This window comes from Girardinichthys multiradiatus, chromosome 13 (genome assembly GCF_021462225.1).
Source record: "Girardinichthys multiradiatus isolate DD_20200921_A chromosome 13, DD_fGirMul_XY1, whole genome shotgun sequence".
NCBI lineage: Eukaryota > Metazoa > Chordata > Actinopteri > Cyprinodontiformes > Goodeidae > Girardinichthys > Girardinichthys multiradiatus.
Genome location: NC_061806.1, coordinates 24,739,865 through 24,752,056, shown reverse-complemented (window position 1 = coordinate 24,752,056; position 12,192 = coordinate 24,739,865). Strand labels below are relative to the sequence as shown.

Genomic DNA, 12,192 nt, shown 5'->3' with positions numbered 1-12,192 from the left:
CTCAGATTGATTTCTGCTAAGCAGTGAGGTCAGCTCTCTCTGCAGTGACAAACATCTCGTCTTTTGTTGCGCAGGTGTCGGAGAAAGAGATGATCAGCCAATCAGCAGACAGTCCGGTGATTGACGCGGCTGTCAGCAGCTCTCACAACGGTCCTCTAACCAGCGGTACAAGTAAGCAGAGACATTTTGCCTCAGCATGACAGGACCTCTGTTTGTTGAGTGCTGCGAAGTGAAAAATGTTTCAGAAATTCTTGCTGTTTATGTCACAACTGTTTGATTTTAGGCTTCTGGAACCTGTTGTTTAGTTATTGGCCCATCTATCGAACCGTGTAAAAGCATTAATACGCCTTGAACTTTGTTGAAGGAAAGCCAATATGATCCTCTTTTGTAATACCTTGAACACATCACCTCTGTGTGAAGCATGGTGGTGGCAGCATCATGATGTGGGGAGGCTTCTCTTCAGCAGGGACAGGGAAGCTGCTCAGAGTTGTTTAGGGGTGGGGGGTCGAATTGAGCTACATACAGGGCAATACTGGGAGAGAAACCTGCTAAATCCTGTCAAAAAATTCAGATTTGAGAACATGTTCACTTCTACATGGGGCCATGACTCTAAATCTTCGACAGGAGCTATAGTGGAGTGGTTTAGAGCAAAGCATATACATGATGGTTACTGTTCACAGACGCTCTCCATCCATTCTGTCAGAGTTTAAACTAATTTGCAAAGGATAATGAATGAAATAGTCATTCTTGAGATGAACTGTACAAAGCTGGTAGAGATATACCCCAAAAGACTTGCAGATGTAAATACAGCATAGGGGGATCTACAAATTGTTGACTCAGGCCCCAGAACACAAAGTCATGGTCCTCATTGTGGTGATGTGAAGATTTTTATTTGTAAAAAGGGTTTTGTCAGCAACGGGGTTGCCGACAAACGTTTAGGATCATAATGTTATGCCTAATCGGTGTACGTTGATGTATACAGCTGTAATAAGACAAAAAAGGGGAATAAACTCTGGATGTACCAGAATAAAAAAATGTTGCTTGTCTCTTCATACGACAGTCCTTTCAGACACGCAGGACACCAGCCCTCAGTTGTCCGAGGAGCTGCTCTCCAGCCAATCAGAGCTCCGGTCCTCTAAGTGTCATCAGGACCGAGAGCTTCCCAGCATCCCTCCTGGCAGCGCCCTTATGGAGGACAGACCCCCAGCCTCAGGAGACAGCACTTATGAGGTCTGCGTTTAAGGTCACCTTACATCGTGTTTTTGCTACGCCTGAGCTTAAATTATGGAATCAGAGCTTTTATTGTGAGGATGTTCTAGTCAGGTCTGGTGAAATAAATGATGTTACAGTGAGAAAACCAGAAGAACGTCTGCTGCTTTGTACACTTGCACAGCAAAGTGACAAGTCTGTCTCTGTCTGTCTCTGTGGTATCCAGGTGGTGAAGGAGATTGCGGTGGCATCCCGCGACGTCAGCGTCGAGGACTCTTTGTACGAGACTGTCAAGGAGATCAAAGACACCTCTGTGCAGCCTCGCCTCACCAACGGTACCATCCAACCAAGCCCCAGTGAACCCCCACCTCAATCTCTTGTTAACGGCCACCCAAGCCCCTGCACCCCGGAACGGGGGCCGCTGTGCGAGGGGGTGGAGTACGCCTCGGTTGACCTGCGAAAGAAGAGCCGTCACAGCGCTGACATAGAGGCCAAAAGGTGCCCCGATAACGCTGCCATTCCCTCACACAAGCCTCCGGAGGAGCCAGAGGACAGGCCACCGCCAGTACCAAGGAAGGTTCTGGACGAAAACGACAACCAGTCAATGGTGATGAATGGTCTGGAGGTGGCTGGGCTGCACAATGGTGAGGTGAGGAATGTGTTGCACACCTGAAGATGAATTTACATATTAAAGGTAAAAGCTTAAGTATTTTACTTTTAAAGACGGTGCTTTGCAAAAATATCAGTACTCCTGAAATATTTTGATATTTTGTCTTATTACAAAATACCACAATACCATGTATATTTTGGGGATTTTATGTGATGGACTAACACTTATAAGTGTGAAGTTCAATAAAAAGAATACATGGTTTTCTGTATTTTTAAAAAAAAATTAAAATCTAAAAAGTGTTCCTTGCATTTCTATTCAGCCCCCTGATTCAAACTTTGTAATCACCTTTTCTCTTCTGGAGTATATCCCTACCTGCTTAGTATTTAAAAAGACTGACACTAATGTTCAGATTTTGACTGGGCCGTTCCAATACATCAATATATTTTTATCTGAGCCATTCTACTAAAGCTTAGGCTGTTATTTTAGTGCAGCCTTTAAAGGGTTTCCTTCTCTACAACGTTATCCCTGAACTTTCTGCTCCTCAGACTTCATGATGTCTTCAGCTGGATTTAGACTTGAGATTACATTTTGCACATGTGGACTCTATTTGCTAGTTAGGTGACGTCTGAAGGCAATATTTTGGACTGGTTTTTATTTGGGGGTATCACAGTAAGGAGCCTGAACACAAATGCATGCCACCTTTTTCAGATTTATTTGTTTCTTTTTTTTTTTGCAGCCAATATATCGTTTTTTTTTAACAATTACGTAGCATTCTATCTTATAGTATGCTTTAAAATTTAGTTTGTGGATGTAGTGTGACAAAATTTAAGGGATATGAATACCTTTGACAGAGATGCACAATGGTGTGCCGCTGAAGAGATGAGCGAGCTTATCTCTTCAGTGGCACAAAGAGGGAAGAATTTGGATGGTGTCAAACAGAAGAATGAAAATGGGTGCAGTAGTTAGAGAAGCAGGAGAAGGTGGATGAAATAGAGATCCTGATGGTGGGATTGACTTAAAAAATGCAACAAAGGGACTGAGAGGCTTTAGGGAGAGAGTCATGGGTTCAGGGTGAGCGATGGTAAGATAGAGGGAGGGGATGGGGGTTGAAGAAGGAAAACCCAGCTGCATACAAATGAAGTCCTCTGTAGCAAACAGCAAAATGTATTGAAGATAGTAGGAGGATAAGGCAGAAATGGCCCTGAAGAGGAGAAACAGTAAGAGCAGAAGATGTGACGTTGAGGAGAAGGGAGTGTCAGAGGTTGAGCAATGTACATATCACATTAACAAGCACATCACAGCAACGCTATTTGATGAGGCGACTTTTCAAATTTTTCTCATTTAAAAACTCTCCCTTTAAGCTAAATCTGCTTGCTTTCATCTTTATTTGGATTTCTTTCTCCTCTTTAAATTGATTATTTAATTTAATCAGTGTGCATAAAAAAAGCCACATATATGTGTTGCTTTTAAACTGTTAAACTAACCTGTAAGGAAACCACAATACTTTACCAAGGATGCATCAAAAAGATGGGTTCAAATGGAAATTATATCAAGACCAAAAGTGTCAGTTTCCATCTCTATGAACTTGGGATAAATTTAATAAAAAGATAAAGTGATTCCTGGTAAAAAATCTGTAATTTAATGTTTAAAACAATAAGAGCCCAGCATAGCTTTTATATAATTGCATGTTTATTTAATAGTTTATTTAATGGGTGTGTAGTGCATACAGTAAATGTTAACCTCCTGAGAAATTATCAAATATGTGCCTTATACTCCCAATGTTCCCTCAAGCTTCTCAACTTATTCCTCAAATTTAAAATGTGTTTTTTTTTTAAACATCCAAAAATATGGCTTGGAGTTGTTAAATAAATCCCTCCTCCCCAATAAGCTGTCCTTATTTCTGTGTTCCTGTTGTGGACAGAAGCACAAAAGGCTTCTCCTTAACATGTTTAAAAAATATTTTATGCTGCGTGTTTTAGGTACCTATTTAAACCCACATAGATTCAATACTATATATATAGTTTGAGTTTCACTCAGACTGTTTGATGCAGTGACGTTTTGCAGATTATTTGTTAGACCTGGGTTGTAGGTGTTTTCTCGACTCCTGCTGAGAGGTGGGAAACATCACAGCAATCAACGATACGGCAGGCTGTCTTCTAATGTAATTCCTCCTCTGAAGATCTAAAATGTGTCATCTCTCCCCCTGTGTTGCCCCCTGCTGCCTTTGGGGACCCTATATTGTCAGTAGCAACATAGTTTTTCTCAAAAATCTTGCTCATTGTTGTTTCATCATTACTCATGTTCATTGCCTCTACTAAATGATTCTGGTTTTGATCCATGTTGGCAAAGGTCAGGCAGTAAAATGTTTTGTTTTTCTTTTGTGCCTCCAGAAAGGAAGAAGAGGAATAATAATAATAGCAATAATAACACATTATTGCTGCATTAGTGTTTTTCATCATTATTATTATCTTAGACAAATTAATTATTTTTATGACCATTCCCTATTTCTGTAAGTTTTTTTTTTATTGCATATTTGCCAATATTTGCACATGTATTAATGAGGCTTACCAGTTTCCTTGACACATTAACATTTACAGTTAATTTCCATTTGAATTTAGCCTGAAATGAAATGGAAAAAACCGTCTAGCTGGTGGCTTGTTTGCAACGTTTCTGTGTTGTTGTTTTTTTCTCAATTTAATGGGCATTGCGGTCAGAGTGTGGATAAAATAAATGGTACCAGTGATAAATCTTGATCTAGCAAGCTTCTGCGTATTTGCACACTTGGAAATACTGGCAACGGCATGCACAAACACACACACACCTAAAAATATTTTCTTTCATCCAGCCACTAACAAATGGACACAGTCACGTCTGTCTTATCTTCCCCATGCTTCCAATATCACACACACACATAACACTGCATGCGCCTTTACATATATTCTGCTGCATAGACACATCGGAGCTAAATTAAGGTTATCAGTGAATGTTTGCCGCTCCCTGTGGTTTACACCCGTGTACGACCAGAAGCTGACTGCCCTTTGTCTTGTCGAAACCATCTATTTGTGTGTGTGGGTGTGTGTGTTTGTGGTCACCAGCTGGACCACATCACTGTCAGTTACCCAGACTTCATGATGGATGATTTGGACCATAGGAACTTCTTATCTGTCTGGGGCCTCTTACGTACAGACACATTGACACACAAATCATCTGTGCAAACACAGACATCTGTATGTAAATATCTAAGAAAAGCCCCCCTACCACGTCGCTGCTCTGTTACACAGAGACAGACTGACTGATAGAGACAACCCTGATTATCAGCACTCCCAGTAGAGATGTGTAAAAAGCCTTCAGATAAATTAATGTTTTAATGCAGTAGCATAATCTAGTGCTGAAAATGTTGTGTTCATTTATTCAGTGTTGTTTAGAAATATTTATTTTTACTAAATCATTTGTGCAACCCTTATTGACTCTAACAGCTTATTCCTACTGTTAGGTACAGTAGAGGAGCTGTGATGCTGCGGGCATGCTTTCTAGTCCAAAGACACAAGGCCGCTTGTTAGAAGGCCTGAAATAAAAGGATATATTAAATAAAAATTTGGTATACTCTACCAGTAAACTGAAAATGTGTTAGCATTAGGTATTTTAGCCAGATATGGACAAAACAATGGGTGAAATAACACAGAGGTGGTTCACCAGATGCAAAATCATCCTAAATCCTGTAGGAGACGAGAGAATAGGAGAGGACTCTGCACAATCTAGAGATATTGTCTGAAGATCCCTCTCTTTGTTCTACAAGTGTTTTTTTGTTAAAAATGACTTCCTAACTTGGAATTTCTTTGTTTTACCAGTAGATGAATATACTGAAGAGGGTAGATTTTTCTTAATACTTCCATAGATATATGTTGTTGAAATAAAAGATGCATCCAGTGACTTTGTGATATATTATACTGTATATATTGTTTTCTGCACACGCACTAACTGATTTGCAGTAAGAATTGGTGCAAACAGAGAAAAACACACTCAGGCATCCTCAGTCCCTGTAAAGCTGAGAAGGTGAGCATTTATTGAACTGTCATACACTGCAGCAGCACATGTTTGCAGTCATTTGGCGCCTGTGGGCTTTTAATGTGAGAGGCAGGAAATGAATTTGACCTTACTGGTGGGCTGCCGGGTTATACATTTGGGATGCAGTTCAGGAAAACGGTGATCTATCCATCATTCAACACGGCTGTCGCGAAAGGGAATCATTCTAACATGGAAAACGTATTTGTTGCAAGCTATAACTCACTCTTTTTGCATTACCTTAGATTTCTTAGGTCTTTGTTCCTGAGTGACCATGTACACTATGCAGATCTGAGCTAAGGCGCTCAAAGTGAGGTGTGCGTCTGTCAACATGTACATCGCTCGTGACTGACATGCTGACACCTGAGCCATCCATCTTATGAAGTGGCTGTAATCAGCTTATCGCGCAATCTTTCCTGCATGCCATGTATGTTATTAAATCTCCTAGGTGCAAACAACATCAACACACACTTCTAATCTGCTCTCGCTTACACACACGCAAGCAGGCCACATCTTATTGTTGGACATCAAAATATTACTCTGTCAGGTATTAAAGTCTCGTTTTCGACTGACGGAAGACAAAGCTATCCCTATGCTTTTATAGTTGTTTAATGTAGCACCTGATTATGTTGCCTTTATATAGAAAATTCATTGTATAAACTGCTTTTATTTTAAGATTTAATTTCTACTATAATTGGCATAAAGTTTTGAGGATTAAAAGGGTTTCATTTCATTCTGGGACACACTTCAAAGCTGCACTGACTGGGCCAAAAGTCACTTGCATCCTTGTTTTTTCTACAAATATCATCCCAAGAGGCATTCTGCCTAATTGCCTGGCTAATTTAAGTGAAATGACAAAGGAGTATTCTGCGTTGTTGAGCTCAGGTTGGATCTATAAAAGTAATCATGTCTCCAAATACGTGTTATCCATAAAGTAGTCATATTGATTTTTACGCTCTGAGGAAGAAACACATGTGAAGACACTAAGACATACAGCTGGGTTGGACAGTTTGATGGATGAACTCTGTGTGCAGGTTTTTATCCTGTATGGTAGAGTGTGGTTCACACAAAGAGGGGAACTTCAACTAAAACAAGGGGCTGCAACTCAGTATCCATCAACTTTGACCTTGGAAGCTCACACCAAGGACTTGTTTTAAATTTCTACTTGTGCATCAAGTCAAATAGAGGCACACAAAAACCTTTGTTTTTCTTTTATATTCCATATGATGTCAACTACTTAGGGAGCGGGTATGTTGAGATCCTTGTTAGACTCCTAAAGTGCTTTGTCTGATGGGTTTTGTTGATTAATGACCGCCTCATTAATCATAAGACAAAGTGGACAGAGGCCGTGCAGAAAAAAACGTCTCTCCCCCTGTCACTCCCTGTTGACATTGGCTCGATAATTTCTTTAATGAATGGGTGGTTATATACAACATTAGCTTCAAATGTATCACAGCAGATGCAGAACATGTTTTCCCCTCGCGCTGGCAGGGATAGTTTTGCCTTTCACCATCGATCGGCTTCAGAGCTTTCCAAGGCATTGATACAGATTTTTCACCACAGTATGCATTTTTGAGAAGTGGTCGATACCTTGATAGCATGTTTTATTAATACAGCTCAATAAGAAGTGCAACTCTTCCTAATTGTGTTCCTTCAAAGTTATTTGGAATGTCTCGGTTGGCTTTTTGCGTTACAGTTTGGTACTTTTAATCCTTTTTAGGAAGGTTGCGGATCAGTTCTCCCTTTCACCAATTCTCCCTTTCCCTGTCATTTCATCCCTACCTACTTCATTTTGTACCTGTAAACAAACCATTTAATACCTATGTATTAGGTGTGTGGATGAATTAAAGAAGAAAATAAAGTCTGTACCAAAAAAAAAAGTTTCTTTCCCACAAAAGCCAGATACAAAACCTTTTTGGCCATGAAAAAGTTTTGTAAAATGTTTCCCACAAAGTGTGATACAAAAATAATATTTTTGTACCAAGAGTCATGTCTGAAAACTTTTCAATCTAAAAAAAAGTCTGTGATAAAACTTTTTTGCTTCATAAATGCAGAGAAAAACGTGTATTTTGTTTCAGAAAAGTTGGGTAGGAAAAGATGAAGTGAGTACAACCCGTAAAAGGTTTCTAAAGGACTGTTTGGTGTGACTGTGTTCATATCTTTACTCCCTCACCTAATTCTGTTTTTCTGTATCGTTGCACAGTTAAAATACCCTAAGTCTCCTCCACCGGACTTTGAAGACCACCCACTATCAGATAATGAAGTAAGTGTGTGCTCTTACCTTTTCTAAAACCTGCCTTTTTTCAGTTCTTGGACAGCAGCACTTTTTAAACAGATATGAATCGGAATTCTTCAATAGCTGATGCGCTAATTATCAGATTAGTCTGGACTACATTTAATCATCATTCAAAATCTGAAACCCTTGGACAAATCAAACCTGAACTGAGTAATTCCACATGAAATTGAGATTTATTACACTTTGTGAAAACGCCTAAAGGAAGCAGTTTAAAGGCTTTTTTGGCACTAGGACCACCTTAGAATTAGACAAGAGAATTGTGTAAGGAGAATAAGTGTAATGTGTTTAATGTTTCTTTTTTGTCCACCTTTTAGTCACCACTGTACTCTACAGTTAACAAGACCCACTGCAACCAGGCCGTTAACGAGGAAGACAAAGAGCACGACTACAGCAGCATCGCAGAGATCAAAGGTCTGGTTCCAGCCTCGTCCTCCAGCGACCTCTATGCCACAGTCCATGATTTCTACCCTCAACCTGATGAGCCCCAGCCAGGGGATGGGCCCCCAGTGGACAGCACAGATCCCGGCTATGAATCAATCCGCATCCCAAAGACTAGTAGCTCGGATGACGATCACGGAGCCGGGAACTCCAAGCCGGAGCCTGACTACGAAAGCGTGGGAGAGCTGGGTCTGGGTCGGGAAATGTCCCGCCTTTGAGTTAACTGCCTCACTATTGTATCTCCCAGTAGCACTTTGAAGCAGCTGTGTAGGATGCCTTTGATGCAGACTGCTTCTCATAGTTTCCATCATAACTAGTGTATATCTTCTTTACAGCTTAGGTACGGTTTATCATATCTAAACGTCTTTATTTATCAACCAGAGTGAGCGACATCGGTACTGGTAGGCCTTAAGAACTCTTAAAAACACATTCTAAAGCCTGGTCAACAGAGATAAATAAATATATCAATCTAGTGCCATATAGCGTGCATAAACGTCATTCCCAACTGTATTATGTGAAGGTTAGATTATTTGTAGGATCTCTCTGCAGCATTTAGTCTTTCAGGATTCTATATAACTCATATTTTATTGAAGCTTAAAAGGTGTCTTTCAAGGCCTTCCTTTGTCATGTTTGCAGCACCTCCATCTCACTAAATGTTCCTGTGAGAGGGTTCCTGGCAGGAAAAAAAAAAAAGAGTCAATTGATGACCAAACAGTGGTGATATTTGGTCGTATACGCTGTCAGACAGAGACTGCTACCTGCTTCTGTGGGCTTGACATTTGAAAAGTCGTAAACAATCACTGCGAAGGAAAATAAGGGTGATTTTCAATGAAGTTTAGGGTTTCATAGTACATTTGGACCTTTCTAGAAATGTCTGGGTCCATGGCAACAATTTTGTTGTACAAATCATATTGTATTTATTTGAAAATGTTTATTATTGTGTAATTGTTAAATGTTTCTGACTGTGTCTGTGAGAGGATTTTATAGACGTTTCTTGCATTTTCATTGAGATGTTAAATGAAGGTTAACAGAGGGTTTGATGCCAGGTACGTGTTCCTTTAATTTTATTATGCTAGGAGGTCAGTTTCCACAAACTTCGAAGTACTTATATGTTTAAATGACACAACACACTTACCTTATTGTGTTATTTATTAACAGTTTTTAGTTGTTTTGGTACAAGGGACTGTCTTCAGTTCCTTCAAAGCACTTGAATTAGTTTAATGGTACTGCAGACATTATCACCACAGTCCAGTTGTTCAAGCACCTTCCACATGGATTAGCACCTCTTGTAAAGATCTGCATAAGGCTTAAAAATAAATTAATTTCTATTTCAAGAGCATAATCTCATTCTGAATGTGTGTGTGTGTGTGTGTTGGCAAAAACAACGGAGTTCCTTCACATTATTGAAAAGCATAGAAATTAATTTATTTGTCCAAACTTGGATAAGAATAAAATGTTTTATTTAATTTATAGGCTACCTACCTATAACTTTGATTTGGCACATCAGGACTTAGGCTTCAGTCCAAGTCATCTATCCTTTTAATTTCTTATTTCAGTGACAGAACCCAGATATAATTACACTTCCAGAAAATAAAAGAGCATTTTCACCTCATTATTGCCCTTTAAACCCTCTTAGATCAATACTTTAATATTTATGTGGTGTAGATGGCATAGAACCACCGCATAATAGGACAAGTAGTCATGTTTTGACATGTAGCATAAGGTAGAGATCACAAATTGCTTTTCAGAATCCACATTTAGCGTAGGATAATCCACTACAGCTTTATGATAGGTTATAGATTTCTAAAAAAGAGCTAAACTAAGTTGGCCCACATGCCAGAAAAGCTGTGGAAAAGCCCTTTACCAGACCTCTGAATCAACAGCATTGTGTTGTTTCTAGATCTGTGAATCATACAGCTAATAAAACCAAACTAGGAAAATGTTTTCTAGGCAAATGTCCAGAATGTTGGGGGAAAAAAACACAAAGTAAAATATACATTAATATATTCCACAATTTTATTATTTGGAAATGGCAATAAATGTGACATTTTTAAGTAGTTTTTGCGTAAACTAAATAATTATTCTTTAATATATTTTCCCCTAACTGAATACATGTGCTCAAGTTAAAGGTAGGATTTGTCTAAATCTTTTATTGTGTGATTATGCTTCTATAATAAAATATTAATTCATTTTTAACTCTTTTTGCACATCTTTAATACAGGTGCCAATGAAATCAGAGGGTCTGTATCTGTAAACATTCTGCACATAATGCATTTTAGATCCATCTATTTAACAGCTTGTACTGACGAAACGCTGACTAAGGCATGTATATAGGTAAAGCACTATTTTAACCAACTGTTATTCACAGGAAATGTAATCTTATACTATTTTGTTTAATGTCCAGAGATGTAGAATGTTTTATTTTTTTTTAATCTAATAGCAGTAATGAATGTCCAACTTGTTTTGGTGTCTTTTTTTTGTTGTTGGCCATAACAAAGTGGTAACCAATCGGATGTGAGTCAGGTGGTACAATTATTTTGGTACAAGCATTGGAAGAAGAGTTTGGTACTTAAATTAGGGGAGAAAAGTCTTAAATATGTATACTTGGTTATAATTTTGCTGTACTTTTATTCCTCTTTGCCACATTATCTACTCCCTTTGCAGAAACAATACTGCCAGCCCCTTCAACCAATTTCCAAATATTAAAGTGTTACAATATCTCCAGTTAGTCTGTTTCATGAAACGTGCTGGAGGGTGTTAAGCACCGCCAGCCAGCTCATTCTGACCGGTAATCGATTCCTAAATGATTACTTTTCCCTGTGCTCAGCCTGTGAATTAGTATTTTACATCCATTCCACCCCTGGTATTTTACATATAAAGACCAGTAAGAAAATATGCATATTTCTGCAAGAAGGTAATAATGAGTGTTGCTTATAGTCTCTCATGTGGAAAATAACAAACATTTGAGAGCATTGCTCCCTCATGCAGTAATGTAGCTGCAAATCAGGCCATTGGATTTTTATGTTGTTCTTAGAATGCTATAAAGGACATGTAAGGAAATACCAAAGGGAGATGTTTTGGTGCCAAATCTAATCAGAACAGCATGCATTAGTAGACCTAAACTCAGTTGTGCTCATTCAACTCCTGTCCTGATCTTATAAACACACAGATTTCCCGCTGCAGGGAGGGCGGGTGTAGTTGAGGTCTGCTGAAGTGCACTCCTCCTGATGCCTTGTCTTTAGGCCCACTCCTCCCCTAATGAGACCATTTGTTCCCCCCAAATAGGCAGCAGACAACTCTGTTGTGACACCCGCCTTTGATCAAAGGGCAAAGCCCGTTTTGGCGGTTATAGCCACATCTGTTGTGGCACTATGTCCAGTTTCCAGTCTTTGCGTGTAAATATTTTATCACATGAATTCTTCTATTAAACTATGAATATTATGAAATTTGTGGTTTTCTTTTTTGTCCTCTGAGCAGCTGTAACAAAGAGATGTATACTACATATGATTTTTGACATTTTTGATACCATAATTAGAGAAATACAGCTGATGAACTGATATGCAGGTAGATATCAGTT

General features: G+C 39.1%; 1 protein-coding gene across 3 annotated transcripts in view; it reads left to right on the top strand.

Moving 5' to 3' along the window:
• Positions 1-12,061, top strand: part of pag1 (phosphoprotein membrane anchor with glycosphingolipid microdomains 1) — a 96,069-nt gene extending 84,008 nt beyond the window's left edge. For all 3 annotated transcript variants that reach the window (XM_047384197.1, XM_047384198.1, XM_047384199.1), the window contains 5 exons: positions 75-171; positions 1,061-1,230; positions 1,436-1,858; positions 8,085-8,144; positions 8,492-12,061. In XM_047384197.1, the coding sequence (XP_047240153.1) occupies positions 75-171; positions 1,061-1,230; positions 1,436-1,858; positions 8,085-8,144; positions 8,492-8,833 (1,092 nt within the window). In that variant the 3' untranslated portion in view covers positions 8,834-12,061. The remainder of the gene's footprint in view (positions 1-74; positions 172-1,060; positions 1,231-1,435; positions 1,859-8,084; positions 8,145-8,491) is intronic.
• Positions 12,062-12,192: the final 131 nt, after the last annotated feature.